General features: G+C 37.8%; 2 protein-coding genes across 2 annotated transcripts; both read right to left on the bottom strand.

Annotated features, from left to right (window-relative positions):
- Positions 1–871: 871 nt before the first annotated feature.
- LOC122768994 (serine/threonine-protein phosphatase 2A 55 kDa regulatory subunit B alpha isoform) lies at positions 872–7,861 on the bottom strand. The gene is made up of 10 exons (XM_044025239.1): positions 7,537–7,861; positions 6,155–6,232; positions 4,667–4,764; positions 4,298–4,463; positions 4,102–4,214; positions 3,353–3,530; positions 2,908–3,072; positions 2,519–2,688; positions 2,024–2,115; positions 872–1,606 (listed from the first exon to the last, which is right to left on the bottom strand). The coding sequence occupies exons 1-10, from the start codon at positions 7,541–7,543 to the stop codon at positions 1,327–1,329; spliced, it is 1,347 nt and encodes a 448-aa protein (XP_043881174.1). The 5' UTR covers positions 7,544–7,861; the 3' UTR covers positions 872–1,326.
- Positions 7,862–12,401: 4,540 nt separating this feature from the next.
- Positions 12,402–23,355, bottom strand: vps33a (VPS33A core subunit of CORVET and HOPS complexes). The gene is made up of 13 exons (XM_044027137.1): positions 23,204–23,355; positions 22,183–22,248; positions 21,936–22,063; positions 21,386–21,572; positions 20,178–20,294; positions 19,904–20,078; positions 19,207–19,400; positions 18,013–18,139; positions 17,063–17,130; positions 15,886–16,023; positions 15,146–15,283; positions 14,900–15,068; positions 12,402–13,593 (listed from the first exon to the last, which is right to left on the bottom strand). The coding sequence occupies exons 1-13, from the start codon at positions 23,303–23,305 to the stop codon at positions 13,400–13,402; spliced, it is 1,803 nt and encodes a 600-aa protein (XP_043883072.1). The 5' UTR covers positions 23,306–23,355; the 3' UTR covers positions 12,402–13,399.
- Positions 23,356–23,368: the final 13 nt, after the last annotated feature.

Here is a 23,368-nt window from a genome sequence, read left to right as displayed (position 1 = left end):
CCTTTCTGGTACACAAAGGCCACCGTAGTTCCCCAATATGAGATGTCTCTAAATCCCACAAATCGTTACCTGCAAATGTTGTGACGGTAGTCTTGACATAACAGGACATAAACGTCACCTAAGGTGCAGTGCGGAAAAATGCCAGTGGGTGGCAGCAGAGGCTAGTTGGCGCGAGGGCTGAAACAATTACTTGAATATCAATCGATTACTAAATTAATCGTCAACTATTTTGACAATTGATTAATCGGTTTGAGTGTTTTAAGGAATTAAATGAGTTAAATGTGAATATTTTCTGGTTTCTTTGCTCCACATAAAGAAATCCTTAAGAGAATAAAAGTTTTTGGACAAAACAGGACATTTGAGAACGTCATCCTTTCGAGATTTGAGTATTGGGTATTTTCTCCATGAATCGCATGTTCAATTAACTGCTGAAAAATGCTTATCTGTGTTACCCAAAGCTTTGTTCTCAAATGTCTTGATTAGCCCCAAAAAAAAAAATCAGAGAACCAATTGTCAACAAAAGTTGACAATTAATTTAGTAAAAGATTTATAACACAATCGCTGTCGCCCCAGTTGACACAAAGCAGTGCAAATCTGCTTTAACTGCTCTTGCAGTTAAGGTAAATAAAACCGTCATTGTCATAAATTCTTAATTCTTACACGCCGGACCTTTGTGTTACAAACTCTTAATTATTATGAAACATGGATGTTATTATTAAACAGGACAAAGTGAATTATTTGCTGCATTAAAAAAGGCAGATTCTATGAACACACATAGACGGTGACTCGGCAGTGGTCGCAGTTACTGTGGCATATGCATATGATTTGTTTTTAACTGAGCGAAAACCTGGTAAAAACACTTGAGCGTTCCTTTAAACAGCATCATTTTACTGTGTGTATTTTGGTGGTGAACTTGGCAACTTGACAAACACTTGGGGCAGATGTGGAGTGTTAGTGGTGTGACACAAAGACATAAACAATAGAGAGAATTTGTAATTCAAAATAATAAAACTACAAAAACAAATCAATAATTGCTAGCTGTGACATAAAACAAAAAAATCAATCATGTCACAATGGCACACAATTTTCCCTTTAATTTGGGATGTAGTGGAGTTGCAAACACTGACTCTGAATGGAGTGAGTCGAGAAAAATATCCTTAATCTGGCCTCAGATTAACAAACCCTAGTCTTTCTAATACACATGGAGCGTGGATCTGTGGATTTAAGCCAAAGACGGACAGACGTTGTTTGTTAAGTGTGTGTGTCGGAGCAGTGGGGCTGAAGCGGAAAACGGATCCGAGCGGCTCGACGAGAACAACAGCGGCGCTAGTCGAGTTTGTCCTGGAATATGTACAGGTTGTTGGTGGTGGCCACCGCAATGATGTTGTCCAGAGGATGCCAGGCAGTGTGGAGGATCTTCTTGTTAAAGTCAAGACTGTCCACACTGATCTCATCCTTCTTACGCTTCCCACCCGTGCTTACTTTGCGAGGCTTCAGGACGGACTGCGGCTTGCAGTTCTCCCGCGACGCCTCCAGGGTGACGTCCTGCTGGTAGCCCCTGTCGAACATCCTGAAGAAGTTGTTGTAGGAGCCCGTCATCACGACGCTGCAGGGACACGAGGATGGCAGATTATAATCATGGAAGAAAATCTGAATTAGCGTTGATTGTTGTGATTAGTTTCAGGTTAAGTTTTGGTTAACTCCTGGACGCAGACACGGTTACATGCACAGTTTAATCCAGCTATAGCCTTAGTCAGACTAAGACAGGCAATCGGACAACTTGCTGACATGGAGAAGGTTTAAATGAGATTATATACAAGGTTATATGATTATATGGAAATTAAACAAGGATAAACGAGAATATACACATGATTATATGAGTATATAGTGATTAAACAAGGTTTAAATGAGAATATATACTAAGAAAACGGAATTATTGTCTTAGTCCGACTAACATTGGACTAGAAGAAACACAAACCATTCTTTTGTGATGGAGTGGAAAAAAACAAACATATTTACTCACCTGTCATTCCCGTTCCAACAGCACTCAAACTTGTCAAAGATGCAGTCGTTCTCGTACAGTGAACACAATTTATTCCTGAGATATTCGTGCACCTGTTTATAATGTAGAGAGTAATAATAGGAGATTAAAATTAACATGGAAAGAGATCCAGAACTACAGTGTCTAGTGTTAAACTATATACATATATACACATATATATGTGTGTATATATGTGTATATATATATATATATATATATATACACACTGTATGTACACACACACATATATACGATTACATTTCACAAAACAAATTTAGAAGATGCAATACACTTTAGCAAATGCCGAGAGAAATTTACATTTTAGAAAACAATGTACCATGCACTTACCATCCACCATAAATAATGACTACACAGTAAAACACCCCCATCTTGTGGATAGAAAAAGTAAAACTACAGCAGACTATTAAGTCTGCAGGGGGAATGAAATGAGATGAGATATCATCAACAGTTACAGACCTGATATGTCTCGACTGGTCGCGTCTCCATGTTGATATCCCAGATTTTGACGGTCAGGTAGTCACGGGTCATCACGTAGCGTCCGCTGTGACTGAACTTTACATCGGAGATGGACGAGATGATCTCAGAGAAGAACGAGCGACTGTTTGGATCCTCTGGCTCTTCGAAGACTTAAAAAAAAAAACATTTAATTTAGTAAAACTCTTTGTAGCTTCAGTCCCACATTTTTCCCTAACTTTTCAGCTTCTTAAAAGTGAATATGTTCTGGTTTCTTTGCTCCATAGGACAAAGAAATCATTAAAATATGAAAAATGTTGTCTCCACAGGAACAGACACACACCCAGCATACAACAACAGCCCCCCCAGCAGCATTAACGAAACTGGCTTACGTTTGCTGTATTTGTCGCACAGCGCCGATGCCCTCATGTCACACAGGCGGATGGTGCCTTTGCTGCTGCTGTAGACAAAGGTGTTGCACTGGTTCGGGTGAAACTCTGCTGCCGTGATCACCTCGGTCAACTCCTCCATGTTGGCTGGTTTAATGTCGACAATATCTGAAGACGTGAGGTCAAGGAGCTTTCACAGAAGGACACCACAAAACGGAAATATTCTGCATTTACTGCCATGTTTTTGGTGGTCAATACGGAGAAAAAGGTGAAAAACTAATTTAAATCACAGCACGTGAGAGTAAAGAGAGTAAACTGTGTGCACAAGCCTCACTTTGGGGACATGTGGTAATCAAATGACATGGGTCTTACCCACGTTTCTTCCACAAGCAGGATTATTGAAGTCTACGGGACTCAACGTGAGGAGATAAGTCAACAAAAAGGATACTAAAGCTGCGATCAGTGATCTCCAGGTGCCACAGGTTGATCCGCAGGTCGTCTGCAGACAGGTACGTCTCATGGTCACTGTTGACCGAGATCGAGTTGACGTGGTAAGTGTGTGCGTTCGCAAACACTCGCCTGGGGCTGGCCTCAACCATCAAGTCCATGGGCCTGAATACTGGAACCTGAGGGAGAGGAGAGCACGGGTGAGGACCATTTTAGGAAAGAATATGTGCATGTGTGTGACAGAAACAAAGGGTTTGGATTCATGGCGCTTTTCCATTCCATTCCATTCCACACAGCTCAAGCACAGCTCGACTCAACCTGTTTTTTGCTTTTCCATCACTGATAGTACCAGGTGCTTTTTTTTTTAGTACCTGCTCTGATGAGGTTCCAAGCGAGCTGAGCCAAGACTAAAATGTGACATCAACAGACTGCCGGCCACTGTTCGGCCAACAATGCCGAACTGTAGATCAGTTAAAAAGACTTTCGTTTCTGAAAATGTCCTCAGTTTATGAAAATATCCTCACTTTTTTAAAATTTCCTGTAGATCAATTAAAAAGACTTAGAAATTTCTAAAAACATGCGTCAGTGAGGTGCTTGAACTGTATAATGGAAAAGCACCATTAGCTCAACAGGTTCATCTGGTAATTTAAAGCACAACTAAACACCTATGGAGGGGTTTTACAGAGGGGGTCAGTATTGGAAAGGCAGTCTACACATGGGAGTGTGCACATGGCTTTATTCAGTACACACCCGTAGTGTTGTGACATTGCTGGGATCTCTGTATCGTCCGTCCTCTTCCTTCAGGTTGTAGCCCTCCGGTCTCTTGTCGCGCTCGCTAATTTTCCACAGCTTTATGGTTTTGTCTAACAAACGAGAAAGAGCATAAAAGACCTCAGTAACATTATTATTGCTCGTAAATTTCAGTTACTAGTCAAGGTTCACTCACCGTTCGTAGATAAAAGGAAATGCGCTGCATTTTTCTGAGGCAGCCATCGGATCTTGTTGATCTTCTCCTCGATTTCAAGGCTTTTCAGGTAGTCGAACTCGGGCTCGTGGCTCTGGAAGGTGCTGTAAACATTGTACTCGCCTCGACACTGTGGCTGATTCTTACTCTAAAACAATAACAATCAGCAAAAGGAGTTGAAGGTTCAAGTATTAATGCAGTGCATTTTCAGACAGTGAGAATCAGCATTTCACTACCTGTATGGTCAAGGGACACAATTTCTTGTCTTTTTGGAAACAGTATTTTCTGCTCAAACTCAGAATTTGACTTAATGAACCACCAACATAATCAGATTAGTGAGAAAAATCTTACCTCTGGCTCTTGTTGAAAGATGACAACACGACCACCCTTGTCCCCGGTAGCCAGCAACTCCCCAGAATGGTTAAATTCAACCGTTGATATGATGTCGGCTGTCAAATAAATGGTGCATTATTTTAATTGGACAGAAATTGAAGATAAAGTTATGACCTTGAATGATAACCGATAGGCATATGCATATAGAGTTAAAAAAAAAAAGAAGCAAATTATTTATTCAATAAATCAACCAAATTCTGGAACACTTAACCATAAACAGTCAATGTCTAACCTTTAATTTACCCCTCAACTTCAGAAAATCATGTTCTGTCTCATTAGGAGCCGCTTTTGGTTTCCATGGGGACTACTGGTCTGACAAGATCAGTGTTTATAAACAGAAAATGTCCTTTGGAGGTAACAAACACAAGAAGATACCATACCTACACTTCAGTAGGATCTCTCAAAGACAATCATTCCCATCAAACCCTACAACATAACAATAAATCCCTGTTTACAGTCGAGCACTATTATTATGAGCTGGTGAGACCCTAACTATAGACGACAGCGTTGTACAGAGAGAGCTTGGTACGACTAGACTCCACACACACACACACACGCACGAATGCACGCACACACTTGTCCACAGGCTAGTATGTATACTATTGACACAAGGGGAGGCTCACACTTGTGATTATGATTCTCTCTCTCTCTCTCTTTCTCTCTCAGGGAAAGCTTACTGTAAATAACCTCACAATCCTTTACACACAACTAAGTCATCATGTAGTGTAAACATTGCTATTTAGGTCATTTGTGAAATTGCTTATTGAAGGCTACGATCCAGTACGGCTCTATCAAAATAGTCTTATATACACATCATGGGACATACTATTTGCAAATTATGAGCATAATAACACTTGCAAATTTAATCATGAGCAATGCACGATAGTTGATGCTCATCACATGGCTTAAATACTACATGTATACTGATTTAATGGTTGAAATCTGATTTTTTTTTTTGCCACCTGTTGGCCTAGCATGCTTACCATTCCAGTGGATTGTTGCATTTTTTGAAAGAACACATTATTAAAGCCCCAAAAAAGACCCACTTTTTAATACCCCAAAACACATCATAAATTACTAATGTAGCAACTAAATTACATGCATTTCTACGATACATATTATACTAATTTGAGTAGGAAAATTACTCTTTTCCAACTTCTATTTATGCATGTTCTTAAAACAAGCACAAATAAATCTTCTGCATGTTTGTTTGTGGACCTCAAATCCAAATCTGTGGGTCCCGACCCAGCCTTTGGAAATGACCTAAACCTTAGTGTATCAGATTATGGACCGTGTTTTGAAATCCATATCATATTGACCTCTCACCAGTGTTCACCCAACTCTACTACAAACACAAATTGGAGGATTAGTCAGCTGACTGGTGAGCAGGATGTTATCCACACACACACACACAGGTGTTCAGTGACCACAGCATGGACGACTCACGTTCTGCTACGTCGTCGTCTATGGCTCCTTTGACTTGGGAGAAGCACCACTGAACATCACTGTTCCCACCGACGGCCCCTGCACAAAAACAAAGACACAGCATTTTTAATACAACCAAAGCAAAAAAAGGACAACTTCATGTGTTTATAAAATCCTTTATGTACTTAAAAAAATGAAATATAGGATATAAATAACAGAAACTGTGGCTGGTGTTTCTGTGGCATAATTAAGTCAAAATCATCGAACTGCACTGTCATGCAGTGAGTGTCAGGATGATGTCCGCTACCCATCATTCCTGTTAGTGAGGATATTAAGTTTTGTGCTTGCTTTCAGAATTTAAAACAACCAAAACACTCAATATCTTTTTATTTATTGACACGTAGAGGATTTTTGTATTCCTCGTATTATGGTGTTTATTTATCAGTTTAACTTGCTTGAATGGCTCAACTTCATAATTGCATTTTAATATGAGAGGTTATCATGACTGAAGCCTGTTTTTTTGCTCAATATTCCATTTTAAAACCAATATCTACCATTAATATTGTGCTTACAATATTGTGCATTACTACACTAGATGATTTCACAAATACTAGTTATTTTGCAATATTGTGATAATATCCTATCTAGACATGGGGCAATTTCAAAAGTATACATCATGATTATCCTGAAACAAAAATAATTGTGATTTCCAATATTATTGCAATGAGGTGCATCCTTCTGATAGGACACATATTTCCTTCAATTTCTTAAATATACAGTAATAAATGAATAAGATCTTAGATGAAGAATGACTTTATGAATGAATGAATGAATGAATGGATAACAAGTCATGGGGAAAGATGTTTCTCCCCATAGGCACAGTAATAAATATGCTGGAGAGTGAAGACATTTGACACGAAAATAGAAATTTACCACGATTAACCTGTGAATGCTTTTAATCCCAATAAGCAACAATATTGTATACTGTCCCATCACTCATCGTATCATAACTCGAATATCTCAATAATAGCGTTTTGTGGCATCTGTGACGTTTGGCAAACTGGGGCCCCCCAAACAGCATCTTGCATATGGCCCCCACAAAGCTAGAAACGGCCCTGCAGCTAACTGAGCAAAAAACACCTTTAAATCTAGCATACTAACAACATGGCAGTGTATATCTTCTTGCTAATAATTGCTGATAAGATTAATCAGTCAGTTTTACTATTTAACGCATTATTGTGTTTGTAAAAACTCTCTTTCACGCTGTCAAACATACACTCCTAGCATCTCTGAGCTAACTTTAGCCTGGAGACTCAGACAGCCCCATCTGTGCAGGAGAAACTTTACTGAACAATAATGATAATAATAACAATAAAAACCTCACAAATACTCTGCAGCTTTACCTGCCATGGTGAGCTGCTCACACTGAGCGGGTCTCAGTGGCTCCGGCCCTGGACTGGAGCTGGAGTCTGACCCGGGTCGGCTGGGTGGTTCTGACCGAAGTGCAGTGGAGGAATGAGGCGGCGGAGAGCTGCTCGTGAAGTCCGAAGACCCGCGCAAGTTCCGGCTCCGGGTAATTCGGGCAGTTCCGAGACAATTTTAATCAAAATCCAAGTGAACAACAAGCCCGAGAAGTGTCTTTTTAGACTTTGAACTCCACTTTGAGATTTCCCTCGCCTCTGCTGTCGCCTCTCCCCAGTACTACACTTTCAAAATGGCGCACTCAAGGCGGCGTTCAGGAGGTTTCAAAGTGACAGAGCGGTGCGGGCGGGAAACGTGACATTTCCTCAACTAAACAGTGGATAATTTGACCCTTATTCCCGTCCACGAAAACAATTAGGTGATGCGGATTAAAATTCGTTTCACTTTTCATAAAAAGTATTCAAGACTTCATTAGAACAGCCTTGTTATTCCTCAAACCCCGCCCGTGCGCGTGGTTCCAGTGAGGGAATCAAACGCACCCACGCACGCAGCGAGAATTCAGTGACGTCAAAACGGGAAACTACATTTTATTTAGGATTCATTTACACAATTAGATTCAACATAAGTTATATTTTAAATGTATATAAAATATAACTTGTCTTTATATGAGCGCAGAACAGAGTGACAAGCAGACGAAATACCTTCTTTTTTTAGTAATTCTATGTATTTGTCCATTTCTTTATGTATTTGTGTATTTATATTCACATATGTATATTTATGTATACAGTTTATTAGAAGAAAAAAAAATTATTTATTACTTTTGTTTTGTTTTTGTTACTGTTATTTGTTTTTCCTTTCAATTAGATTAGAAAAAAATCATTAATCCCACTAAAAATGTCATGTATCTGGCATTAAAGCTTGAAATTGTCAATTGAGAACATGGAAAATAAAGTTAAATAGAAGTCAGAACTGACAGAAGTGAAGTCACTTCTGAGTTGATCGTGTTCCAGTGAAAATCCTTGAAAGTTTGAATGTTTTTGCATAAGAAAGAGGTTAAGTTGATATTTTGGTGAATGTCTCCCTTGTTTGTTACAACATCACCTATTGTTTCATGCACATGTGTGAGGTTTTGAAAGTGTGAAATGGTGGACAAACACTTTGTATATACTCATGTGTTGACCTTGTTGTTCAAAAAGTATGCACTTCCCTCTTGAGTTTGATAAAGTAAACAATAAAGTCCTTTTTATCCACATAATACTCTTTATGTTTGCGACACGTTCACAGCAGTTCAGTAAATATCACAGTTTCTAGCCCTCATGAAACCTTGGGGTAATTTTTACTTTTTCCATATATATCTCTTCTTGATTGCTTTGGCTGTATTAATGCATATAAAGTGAAATGCTTGTGTTTCTTATGATATAATATGCTGTGTAAAAAAATAGTAACACTCAGCACATTAAGGACATAAAATGTACCAATTGAAAAAAGCATGTATTCCATGTTATTATACTTTCATTGGCCTCAAACTATTCTTTTGCTATTCAACTTAATTTTGACCCATGTTCTTCTTCTAGGCATGACCTATTAATCCTACAGGTGGCAGTGTTTTATAATAAATAGCCAGTGGAAGCAGAAACATACAGTATACTGAAAATACTGTTCTTTTTTTTATATACATTTTGTGTTTAATAGCAGTTAATATGAGTAATTAATAGAGTTAATTTTGTAAAGGTTGCATGAGGGCTAGATGACACATTTCAACACATTTTCAACAAACACAAACAGGTGCAAAATGGCAAATTTAAAATAGGTTTCTCTGTAGAGTTTCTCCGTCTTTTGTCTCTGCATCACCTTGTTTATATGATTATAAAGACAGAAAAAAGCAGAAATCACAGAACCAAACAAATGCGGCCACTCGAGCTGTGAGAAGTTGATACTTTATATATTGACCGGCACAGACCACGAGTCCCTGGAAGGATCTGGCTGATCATTAATGAGCTCTTCAGTGTCACAACTGTTCCACTGTTTGCTTTCACTTCCCCACCATAAAATACGTGGTCCATCTGGCGAGCAGCAGAGCCCCGAACAGCACCGTGTAGCTGAACAGGACAAACTTGAGGACTTCCTTGAATGTTCGCAGGAAGCGGATGAACAGAGGATCCACGTCTAGATTCTCCCGCAGAGTTTTCTCTCTGTGACCTGCAGGTTCAGTCATGTGACCCATGTTCTCACCTCCACCCATTTCTGCAAACACACGTGTGAATATAACATGTGAATTAAATCGATAACACCATAGATTAGATTAGATTAGATTAGGTTTGGTAAAATTGGATTACATTAGATTGGGTTAAACTGAATTAGATTATGTTGGGTTAATTTAAATTATGTTACATTACATTGGGTTAGGTTAGGTTAGGTTGGGTTAGATTAAATTAGGTTTTGGTATATTAGGTTAGGTTAGATAATATTAGGTTAGGTCAGATTGGGTTACGTTATGTAGGTTTAGATGGTTATGGTTAGTTTAGGTTAAATTAGATTAGGATAGGTTATGTTGGATTGGGTTGGGTAACATTAGGTTAGGTTCTGTTGAGTTAGGTTATGTAGCTTGTGTAAAGTTGGACTTGTTAGGTTAAGTAAGGTTAGATTAAATTTTAGGTTAGGTTAATTTGAATTGTAGAAATTAGTCTTTGCCTTAATGCAGGTTGATCTTATATTAAGTGTTAGGCAATGACACCACTACTACACACATTAATACATTTATATAACACTAAATATGATTACTTTACCCATCACAAAAAAGTATTAATGCTATGATTTCTAAGCAAAGTAACCCTTAGTTACTGGGTTACTAAATCATGATTTCTTTTTTTTGTCCTTCAGAGGCCACCACCTCATGATGATGTGTACATGCAGCAAGTCACAGCAGAACGAATGTGCAGGAAACCAACATATAACATGATATATGGCCTTTCATTGGCTTCATATACAAACAAGGCAAGTGAAAAAGCTTAAAATTCGCTTTAAAATCAATTTACATCAATTATTTTTGTGCAAAAGCAACGTTTTTTAGGCAATTATTTATTTAGCATTTATTCCTATTTGATGTGCAAATTGATTTATTTGTGGCCTTGTAGGAGCCAAAGTGCCTGCATTTCCACGAGACCACTATTAATAATTTATCTACAGTAACTGCAGTAAATGGACTCGATATTGATCTGCTTATGTTTGTGTTCCTGGTCCAACAATAAAAAACTGCACAACAGCTTCAGGATTTACTTTTTTTTTATCATCAGATCATTTTCAGAGGAACTTGCAGCAAATATAAAGCTGCAAGATAAGGCCAGAAAATAGTTCCAAATCTGTCATATCGATAATTATCATGATAAAATGATAGAATATTAAAGATTATGTGTTGCTCTTGGGTGGAAGTTGAAGATGATCATTTCAAATTCATAATTAAAGCTCAATTTCACTTTATTTCAGTAATCTGAGCCAAAATGTTAAAAATAAATAACGCGTTTGCACAGAGCATAAACAATATATCGATATATATATATATATATATTAAACCTTAAATTATTGATATTATTCTCCTTTATTTATATTTTAGCCTGTTTTACTCTTGACTATTTCATACGATCTCATTTAATCTCTTTCAATCCCTATTTTATGTACTTTCTAAACATTTATTCACTGCACGTCTTTTAATCTCACATATAGAATTTAATTCTTATCATCTTCACACTTAATTTATTGCGTTTTTATGATTAATATTTAACTTTTTTGTTCATGTCACCAAAGCTCTCTACACCTGATGTTTCGTCAGTTGGGTTATTTTTTAAATCTATGCTCAATTCTGGCCTTAATGTCTTAATTGTATGTGTATTGTTACATGTAATTTGTATAAAAAGTGCTGTACAAATAAATATTGATTAATTTATATACTGTATATATTATTGTTGAATAAGCAATCAATTATTATTTTTCCTCCAAAATAATCAAAAGCTAAATGAAAATATGAAGCATGTCAAAGAAGCCAGAATAAATAATCTGCTCTGGAAAACGTGGATTTAAAGTAAACTGCGAGTGAAAAGTGAGATGAAAGCAGGTCGTACCTTGGATTTTTCGTGGAGCAGGAGCTGAGGAGATAAAGTGAGCTCCAGTGTTTCCAGCCCTCGCGTCCAGGTCGCTGTGTCCCTGCCTTTCAGCGTCTCCAGCCCTGATGAGGAGGAGGAGGAGGAGCCAAGAGCAATGACACAATGATCACAAGGATTTGAATCTTCTGGGATCGACCTAATGGGAGTTTTAAGTCCTCGGCGCACACCTGCTGCTCTGCTCACAACACAAGAAGAATAAGAAGAAACTCTGTCCACTGGATCATTTTCTACCATCAAAAGCCACATTTAACACAATTAAAGCCCAAGTCAAAGTGAAGGAAATCAGCATAGATTTATCCCGAGCAGAGTTCGCCCAAAAATATCAGAGTGGTTCCTGTCAGCAGGTCGGTATCGACTGAGAGAGAGAGCGAGATCAAACGTCCTCGTGCCGGCTCAGTTATCTTCCACCGGAAGACGGAGCAAATGGCCTCCTAATTCAATCAGTGTCCTGCTCTGTCAAATCACAAGCCGCCGTGAGGCCGAGCTCTCCAGACAGCACAGGGCCATTATCATCTGATCAGGAGGCCTGTTACCGCGCTAATTGCTCTTTCAGAGAGCTGCAGCGCGGCGGACGGATCCTCTGCCATCTGTCTGCCTCTCGTCTGCGCTCACTCATCACAAATCAGCAGAAATAAAGAAATAAATAAACAAAAAACAACAATAATCCAAACAAGCCAGGGACAAAATGGCTTCACGTCAAACCAACAATTGTTTGGTTTCTATTTATTTACATTTGTTTTGTTTTTTATGTTGGCAAAAGCAACAATAAACAGAAAACTGACTTCAATATTATTAACATCAAAGTGCATTTTTAATCTTTAACATTCACAAGATTTTATGGCAAGAGGGTGAGACCACGGAGGCGAGAGGATGAGACTGAGGAGAAGAGAGGATGAGACTAAGATGAGGATTAGAAGACAGATGAGAGGATGAGACTGAGGAGAAGAGAGGACGAGACTAAGATGAGGATTAGAAGACAGGTGAGGCAGAGGAGACTGAGATGAGAGGATGAGAATGAGGAGATGAGAGAATGAGACTTTGAAGATAAGAAGAGGGTTAAAAGAGAGGATGAAAGCATGAGACTGACGAGATGAGAGGATGAGACTGAAAAGAGGAGAAGATGAGACAGAGAAAGAATAAGAGCGACTGGGTAATGTAGGAGTTTTTCCGTAGATGGCAATAATGCAACATCATGCATGAAAAGCTGCTGTAAACCCACAGAAGAAAGGATTTTAGTCGTATCTACATATATACACCACAGTGTCTCCACTGAAGGTTATAGAGCTGCATGATATGATCAGAAAAATCATAAAGCCACTATTTTGACTGCAGTATGATCCATAATTCAATCGTATTTATAAATATTTTAAACTTTTTTTGTCATGCAAAACATATTTTATTTGTAGGTTGTTGAATTAGACCACAACACTGTTTTAGATGTTGCATATGATCGTGTTGGGATTTCGCAGCGCTACAATAACAACCCTCGTAAATGAGACACACTGGACCTTTAAGTTAGTAACACAGTCAAAAACAACACATGAGTGACAACAGCAGCTTTAAAAAGTGTGTTGCTGTCAAACATGAGTGAAACATGAGTGAAACACCTGCATTTGGAGACAAAAACAGCAGCGGAGCGGAGTTTTCTGACGGATGGAGACGCGTGATGTGTCCAGGTGATTCAGATTCAGGACATCTGAGACTCGGGCCGGTCCATGATGGTTTTGATCCACGTCGTACCGTTTATGAGTTTTGTGGTGGCTATGATGTACTCCATGCCGCTGTCCTCCATCTGAGACAGGAAGCGAAGCGCGGCGATCTCCGCGTACGTCACCCCGCCGAGGAAGAACACCAGCGTCGTCCGATTCTCCCCCTGCTGACCTGTGAGACGGGCGGGACAAAAGGGGACGGACGTCACTCAGACAAAGACACTGAGCTGAATTCATGTTAAAATAACAACAATTTCCCTGCATTTGATTCAGTTTTATAAAATCTGACGGAAAGAGAGAAAAAAAATATCAACTATAATATAAAAAAAATCATTGTTGACATTACGCAAGTGATAAAATGTTTTTGTTATGTTATGAAAACTGTTTCCGTTCGTATTAATCCCAATAATGATCAACTGAACTGTGAGTCTTTTTAACCATAATATTAATAATAATAACAATAATAATAATGATAATAATCAAGACCTTTCCTTGGTTTCCAACAAAGTCAAAGGGGAATTTTTGCCTTTTCTCACGTTACTAAAATACGACTGAATATGAAAGAGGGACAAATATAAACACCTCCCCCGAGATGACGCTCCTCTATTATCACCTTTTCTACGATCCACATTGAGACAGACATGTAGAGACAGGTCAACCGTCTCATGTCCAGACTCACAATTCTAATTAGCACATTTCAATTTGAGCGTGTAATTAAATCCACTGTTGACATCAGAGGAAACACAGACCGGTGCAGTTAGATATGAGAGGAGAGGGAAAGAGTCGCTGTCAAAACCTGATAAACCACACAAACACAAACACAAACACACAGGGACAAACAGGGACAGTGTCTCTGTGGTGACTTCACCGAGACAAAGCCTGGGTCTTATCTGCACCAAGCAGGAAGGAGTGTACAGGCTTTTATTCTCCTAAATGACAGGCAGGGAAAACGGTAGAGTGAGGTAACTGTCACTGACATAAAAATGTGGGAATAACTAGTAAGATAACATAAAAATGGGTACTTTATTCTGTAGGAATAACTACTAAAATAAAATATATCATAGAAATGTGTATTTTATTTTGTAGGAAAAACAAGTAAAATGAAAGATGACATAAGGTGTATTTTATTTTGTAGGAATAACTAGCAAAACAAAAGATTACATAGTTGTCTATTTTATTTTGTAGGAATAACTAGTCAAATTAAAGATAACATAAGAAGGTGTATTTTATTTTGTAGGAATAACTAGTGAAATGAAAGACAACTTAAACGTGTATTTTATTTTGTAGGAATAAATACTAAAATGCAAACACCTCTAGAGGAAAGAATCTACTTCCTGTTTTCATATGTGTTAGTGTGGATGCAGATTACTTCAGATCCAGAACTCAAACACGATTCTGGACACAGATCATTTTCATGTGAAGACTCTGTTTTCAAACACAGAGCAGCAGTGTGGACGTCGCACTCACACAGTACTTACGTTTCTTATGAAGTCCAGCAGGCAGCTGCTGTCTCTCCTCAAAGTGTGGACCTGGAAGCATCTTCAGCACCTCCTCGATGCTCCTCCACCCGGGTCTGGCCAGAACCTGAGTCAGGCGGATGCTGAGTGGAGCGTAACCACTGTACACGTAGGAAATGTCATTGGGGTTCTGAGGAAAGAAAAAAAAGACAGTCAAAGGCTGTTTTCAAACTCCTCAAACACGCTTTATCATCAGAAAATTCACACCTGTTCATTGGCATCCTCCATCCACAGTTTGAGGGTTTTCCTGATGGTGGGGTAGTTGTTCCTTGAGCTCGTCTGTGGCTTCAGAAGACCTCCCTTCTCCAGGTTATTCAGCGTTAAGATATGTTCGTAACCGTAGGTCTACACAAAAACAAACAAAAAACCTGAATATTAGTCAGCCTTTCTGTCACGTAACGATTATGTAATCAGTTAAAGCTATAGCACGTAATTGGTTTCTATAACGTAGCTTGTCAGCTGTCATTAAAATGAAGTTGTCTGATGTAAAATAAGTAAAGAAACGTGGTATATTGAGAGTCTACACGACAACCGATACATCCCAGTGCCTACTTGTCAAAGCTCCGCCCACAAATCACAAAAACGTGGAAAACACTAGAATAAGGTGACCGTCACTGACTGATCTGTACGGAAAACCTGATTTCTGACGTGAAGATGACATGTAAACGTATATTTTATTTTGTGGGAATAACTAAAAAATGAAAGATAACATAAAAACATGTATTTTATTTTGTAAGAATAACTACAAAAAGGAAAGATAACATAGGAACATGTATTTTATTTGGTAGGAATAACTACTAAAATGCTTTCTTGTAAGAGCTCCATCCACAGATCGACAAAACAGCTAATCAATAAGCTCAGTACGAACCAAATTATTAGCTGTGTTTCTAAATTCTCTCACAGTCAGGGTCAGGTTTTCTATAAGCGTTTGATGTCCGTGTCTTTACCTGTAGAATCTCCCTCTTGTAATAATCGAGCACCTTCTGCTTGAGGCCGTTGTTGCAGACTGACTGCATACACACCAGACGCACGATCTTTATCAGTGGATCCTTTTGAGCGATGCAGTCCTCGATGTACGTGTTCACCTGCACAACAAAAATCACGTTTAAAATCACGTTTTCAACATGTACCAACAACAAAAATCACGTTTAAAATCACGTTTTCAACATGTACCAACAAAATTCACGTTTAAAATCATGTTTTCAACATGTACCAACAACAAAAATCATGTTTTCAACATGTACCAACAACAAAAATCACGTTTAAAATCATGTTTTCAACATATACCAACAACAAAAATCACATTTAAAATCATGTTTTAAACATGTACCAACAACAAAAATCACGTTTAAAATCATGTTTTCAACATGTACCAACAAAAATCATGTTTAAAATCATGTTTTCAACATGTACCAACAACAAAAAATCACATTTAAAATCATGTTTTCAACATGTACCAACAACAAAATGATTTTTAAAATCATGTTTTCAACATGTACCAACAACAAAAATCACGCTTAAAATCATGTTTTCAACATGTAACAACAAAAATCACGTTTAAAAACATGTTTTCAACATGTACCAACAACAAAAATCACATTTAAAATCATGTTTTAAACATGTAATAACAACAAAAATCACGTTTAAAATCATGTTTTCAACATGTACCAACTACAAAAATCACGTTTAAAATCATGTTTTCAACATGTACCAACAACAAAAATCCTGTTTAAAATCATGTTTTAAACATGTAACAACAACAAAAATCACGTTTAAAATCATGTTTTCAACATGTAGCAACAACAAAAATCCTGTTTAAAATCATGTTTTCAACATGTACCAACAACAAAAATCCTGTTTAAAATCATGTTTTAACATGTAACAACAACAAAAATCACGTTTAAAATCATGTTTTCAACATGTAGCAACAACAAAAATCACGTTTAAAATCATATTTTCAACAACAAAAATAGATCAGTAACACGTGAAGGAACTGTAATGTTAAATATTTCTTGGATTACTTGTGCAGGTGACCGTGTCATAGGTTACCAAATGCCAAACACTATATTTTAAAGCCAAAATGATTTGCTTTCAAGAAACACTGAAGAGTGAACACATGAATACCTTGTCAGTGTCGACTCCCGTCATGAACTCCTGCTCCACTGTTAGATTATCAAAGAAGGCCTCAGAGGCTGGAGGAGAAGAATGAATTCAGTTTGATAATCAGAATGACACAGCAAATCAGAACAGCTAAAAATGTCAGTTAAATCCAGCTAGTTCGCCAACATACAGTCCTAGGGGTTTATTTTGAAGTGCCACAAGGGGGAGCCTGTATCTCTACAGTGATTTAAAATTTTTATTTTTATTTTATTTTAATTTTTCTTATTTACAATTCCTGTTTTTCAGATTCCTATGTTTACAAAAATAACTATGTATCAGAGAAACATGTTTTTGTTAACACTACATTTGTAACATTTTGGGAACACTAGTGATTAGTTTTTGTACAATTGGTAAAAATTGTCTGTAATATGTAAATAACACCTTACGGTCATGTCAAAACAAAAGTTTTTACATCAAATTTGTTTTGTGTTTTTTGTAACTTTTTGGTTACATCATTGATGTTTTTTGTATTATCAGTACCATTACAACATTTTGTAACTTTTCCAAAAATGTTTGTAAATTCTTTGGTTACAGTGTTTTGTATTCATAAAAGCTTTTTTAAGAACACTTTAAGGTGATGTCAGAATTTTTCTCCACATCACAACATTTTGTAAAATCTTCCGTAATGGTGGTGGTTTTTGGCATTTGCAAAATTTTTCTGTAATATCAGAACATTTGGAGGATCTTCGGTAACATCAAAACTGTTTTTTTTCTAATTATTCGAACCATATTTTGCTATAAACGGCACACTTTGTAACATCTGAGCGTATGGATATGAACCAAATAATTCCAGACAAATTCTCCACCCATTTACATTAGCAAATTACCAAATCATATTTCTACCATGAGGTTTTATGTAGCTGTTACGAAATAAGGTGTGAGAAGAATTTAAAGACGTGGGTTTATTGACGTACTGGTGATGTCCTTGATGAGCTCGGCGACAGACGTGTGGTTTGCCAGTGAACTCCGCGCCGCCTGCATGTGAGGAAGCTGCGACACAAATTGCTTTATTTCTCCCACGGTTTTGGCGTTGTGTCGTTCCTGGGAAAAATAAAAATAAAGACACTATCTCAGGGCAGGAAAAATAAAAGAATGCACTTCACACTGAAATAGTTTATCGTCTCCGCTGTGGATTGACAGACATGAGATTATCTGTAGATGTTTGTCACCACTTCCTCATTAGACTAATGCTGTGAAAATGTCACAGAGATTAGAATCATCAACACATCAGATCAGCAGAGGTCACTTCAATGTGGACCTCAGTCTGGACCCAGAACCAGAATGAATACGTTCATTCATTTTAGTGTAAACTGCAATTTAAGTGCTTAATTTATCACCTTCAACAAGAAAAGAGGAAATCTTTTGTGAATATAATGTGAAAACTGACAATATATATATATATATATATATATATATATATATATATATAAATATATATATATATATATATATATACATATATACATATATATATACATATATATATATATATACATATACATACATATATAATGACTATATCACTAGAGGGAGGTCATCTTGTGGCACCTTAAATATTAGATTTCATTACTATTCAGAGGTTTAGTCATCGATGATTCGACACAGCCTTACAATTCTTTCTTGAAAGAACATGATCCAAAGTTGAATAATTTCATTATTTTCTTCTATTTGCATTAAAAAAGTGATGAAAAAAGTTTTACATACCGTATATATACTGTTTAATATTAGAACATTAGAACATATTCCAGAGGAAACAGGGAAAACGCAGCATTTATGATGGAATTCTCTCAATCTAGCAGTAAATGATGTTAGAAAAATAGGAAAAAATAGGGGAAAAATGCATCAGAGAATGAAGTTTTTCCTAAATATAAGTGTATTTTCAGTAAATGACTATTAATTTATTTTAATGTTAACAGAGATAGTGCAAATTAATGCTGTAAATGTGAATGAGACAATTTATTAGAAAATGTGTGTATTTATTTCATGATATTATGACGTTCTGGACCTTTCTTGATTTCAGTTTTAACTGAATGACCTGAAGAAAGCAGATATCATCATAGAAAATAGCCTGCAGGGATTAATAAAGTAAATTCAAACTCCAGCCGAACCTCAAAGGCAGCAGAGATGATCTTGGCTTTCTTGCTGAGCGCTGCTCCGACGGCGTTGAAGTTTTTGTCCCGGATTTCAGCGTAAAGTTCCTCCGCCGAGTTCAGCTGCAGCTTCTTGGGCTCCGTGGGTAAATCTTTACTCGTTTCGCCCTGTTTTTTCTGCGCAAACTTTTCCGGCGGCAACTTCACATAACCTGTAAACCAAATATAACAAAATAGTAGGGGGTTAAACATACAAAAGCAGGTAGCTGTGATTACTGTGATTACGACACACGCTTTCTTTGCAACTGATTATAAAAAGTCAGTCAGTAAATTTGAGTATTGGATGTAACATTTGGTAAAGTGTTTCCTGTTTATGTAACAATATGTCCAGTAGTTCATATTAAGGGAAAGTTGATTATGGGAGCTCTTATTGTGAAGGAGCTAAAGGGTAGTACTTGTTTTGTATCTATTAACATTGGAAATTATATTAAAAAAAAGATACAAAACTGTGCTAGTTTGTCTTTTCTACTCCACTGACCATCTTCTTCTTCTTCTTCTTCTACCGAACCACTCAGGCGTTATTACGGTTGTGAACTCCTGTGGTTCATGTATCTTCTCTCATCGACTTAAATCTTAATTGTTTACGATTTATGCGGCTTCCTGTAAAGCTTCTACAACAGAAACTCCGGAGGACACGCAGACATCAGAAACTGACCGTTATTGATTCCATAGATCTCGTCGATCAGGCCCTCGTACGTGAGCTGCGTGGCCAGCGGCGTGAGCAGGTCCACGTTGCGGTCCAGCAGCAGCAGGGTGTCGAACACGGGCAGGATCTGATTCTGGCTTCCGGCGAACTCCCTCTTCATCCTCAGCATCATGTTGGCGACATGCTGAGAACGAGCAGAAAACCCTGCGCTCATATAACTGCGACACACAGACACGGCACCACGTGTAATCGATGCAGACTCGCTGCCTCTCGCCGCACTCACCCGTGCACATTCCCCTTTCCCGTATATCTGTGGGATGGTGCCGTACAGAGCCTGTAACGTCATGAGGCCTTTGGCTGTGTGGTAAAGGCTCGTTTGGTCGTTCTCCAGGTAACACTCCTGAATCAGACCACAGGGAATAAAAGGAGTTTGACCGTTAGATGAAACACCACAGGTCGAAACTGATGAGTGAAATTCAAAAAATACTTTGTAAAACGTTTCATCACAAGTGAACAGCTTTCTCTCTCTCACTTGTACTGAGCACAGAGGAGGATTTATGCTGCGTTCCTGCTGTAATCGGTACACCACACAAACACTTAGAGCTGAAACAATTTGATTGCTTGATTAATTGGTTTGAAGCTTTTTTTCCAGGATTAAAACAAGATTTCTGAGTGTTTCAGCTTCTTAAAAAGGAGAATATTTTCTCCGTTTCTTTGCCCCACATAACGCAGAAATCGTCATTTTGGATTGTGGACAAAAACAAGACGTTCGAGAACATCGTCATCATTCAACCGATTAACCGTGAAAATAATCGACAGACTAATGGATTCTGAAAATAATCGTTAGTTGCAGCTCGACAAACACTGCTGCTTTTACCATATTTCAATAGCAACTTCTGTTGTATTTGTTTCACAGTAAATCAGTCGCACACATCGTACTGTTTTAATTTTAACTGAAGCGCAGAATATCGCGTAGAGCGCCGTTATCGACTGGTTTTGCCAACAATCCAACTTCCAATGTGAACGGACGCAGCATTAGAGCATTCAAAAGCATTTGAAATCGTATTATTTATGGTGGCTTTTTAACAGTCTGTTACTGTCCATATAAAAAAGGATATCTCTGGATTTAAAGAGCATTCAAAACAATACAAGTACACGATATATATCTTGCTGTTTTTAGATATTTGAATGCAGAAACAATACGTAGTGCATCTTTACAGTACTAACGATTATTATCAAAATGTGTTGATGATTATTTTCTCAATTAATCATGTATTCGTTTGCTTCAGAAAACGTTGAAAATGTTTAACCAAACATGGAAATGATGTCTCGTTTTGTCCACAAACCAAAAAATAATTCAGTTTCTTTGTCATATGGAGCAAAGAAATCCGAAAATATTCACAATCTAATTCATCTTAAATCTTCATTTCATAAACATAACACGTTGACTTATAATGTAAATAATTCACTTATAGAGAGTCACACACTCACCCTGAAAGCACTCTCGTACTCCATGGAGAGCAGGTCACCGTCGTAGGGGATCAGGTCCAGGATGTACTCGTCGATGTTGATGAAGGAGCCGAGCACGTTCTGCTCCTTCAGCCGCTGCTCACACAGCATGCTCCGCCGAGGCACAAACAGAATGTGGAAGTCTTGCGGCGAACGCGTCTTATCCTCACTGCAGGTGGCAGCGCAGTCCAAGGCAAAAGTGGGAAATAATAGTAAACAGCTTTACAAAATACCAGTGTATGTATAACATCTAAGGTTTACATCCTTACCTACAGAACGATGTTTATTTCTAATAAAAGGATGGATTCATTGGTATCAAATGTTCCATACTGACAGTCTGCTAATCGATTTTGATTATTTCATGACACTATTTTTAACTGTAATTTGTGATTTTGTTCTTTTCTGTCACCCTGTTATAAACGTGCTGCTGCCGCCTCAAAATCCTTGTAACTGAGAATTTTAATCTCAGTGAGGCTTTTCTGGTTTAGTAAAAAGGCACAATGAGTGTCAAACAAGAGACACATGAACACACCTGGACACATTCTCAGCGATGATGTCCATGAGCTCCAGTCGGGGACGCACAAAGAAGATGATATTTTTGACGTCAGCAGCGGGGAGCCTGCCGCTCTTCAGAGTAAACATCTTTTCCACTTCATGTTCCTAAGAAAATGGGGGGAAAAATAAACATGAGGTTGATATTGATTTGTATTTGACCAACACAGACTAATATAAATGATGATTATGGTTCTCTGAAGTTACTTTACAACACAATCAGTTACCTTCAGTAGAGAGTACTGAGCTATCAGCCCAAATGGTCCAGTCAGATATTCATCCCACACAATGGCCTAGAAATGTGAAGGAACAAAAAAACATCAATTACTACAACTATTTTCACAATCAAGTACTTGTTTGGTTTGTAAAATGTCAGAAAATGTTGAAAAATGTTGATCGGTTTTTAACCAAATGTGGAAATGATGATGTTCTTGAATGCCTTGTTTTGTCCACAAACCAAAATGATTCAGCTTTAATGATTTCTTTGTCATATGGAGCAAAGAAAACAGAAAATATCCACATTTAAAGAGGCTGACAAACAAAAACAACACAGAAACCAATTGACAGATTATCAAAATAGGTGATAAATAATTTAGTAACCGATTAATTGAATAATAGTTGCAGCCCTAATGTGCTTTTATTTTATTTGCTCCGTGTAAATATATAACACAATCTGAATTAAAAGCATTTTAGCTGCATATTTAGAAATTAGAATCATATTTTGACTAATTTTAGGATGAAATAATGAATGCTAATCTTATAATTTTCTTCTTTTTATCCAGATTAAAATCTCAATCCTTCTCCTTGTTTCTTTTCAAATAAAGACATTTTACGTATTTTTCATCTGGTTTATCAGTATTGTTTTTCCTTCTCTTACTTCCTCCCCTCACATATTACAGTAGTTATGGTCTCTGAATTCACGGACGCGATTGGTTGATTGTTGTCACGTGGTAATTTATCGCGCATGTGATTGGTCGAAAGTCCCCGGACCTCGACTGCCGTAAAAACCTGAATCGCTGCGCATGTAAAAACCATATATGCTGCGTCAAAACGTTAAAATTAGGATCAAATTATTAGTTACAGGTCCGGGCACGGACTGGACGACATCTGGGTCCGGATCCGGACCACACGTCGACATTTTTAATTCTGTTGGCATCTGTGAGCCAATGTTGACGTTAGTGGAAGAAACTAGCTCCAGCTGTCCCTGTTTTTTTCCGCCATGTTTTGTCGCGTTCGCGTGTTCGTTACCTTACTCCCGGCGCATTTGTCCAAAAACTCCCGGAGGTCTTTTCGTGCAGCTTCTCTTAAAATGTTTAAATTCACTTTTCCATACGACAGATGGGCGGCCATTTTCCCCCCGTCAGACAGCGACACAACTCGGTCAGGTGACCGGCCGAGTCATGTGACCGAAGA

The sequence above is a fragment of the Solea senegalensis genome, linkage group LG5, assembly GCF_019176455.1.
Source record: "Solea senegalensis isolate Sse05_10M linkage group LG5, IFAPA_SoseM_1, whole genome shotgun sequence".
Lineage (NCBI taxonomy): Eukaryota > Metazoa > Chordata > Actinopteri > Pleuronectiformes > Soleidae > Solea > Solea senegalensis.
Note: the sequence above shows the minus strand (reverse complement) of the source record. Positions and strands in the feature narration are given on the sequence as shown.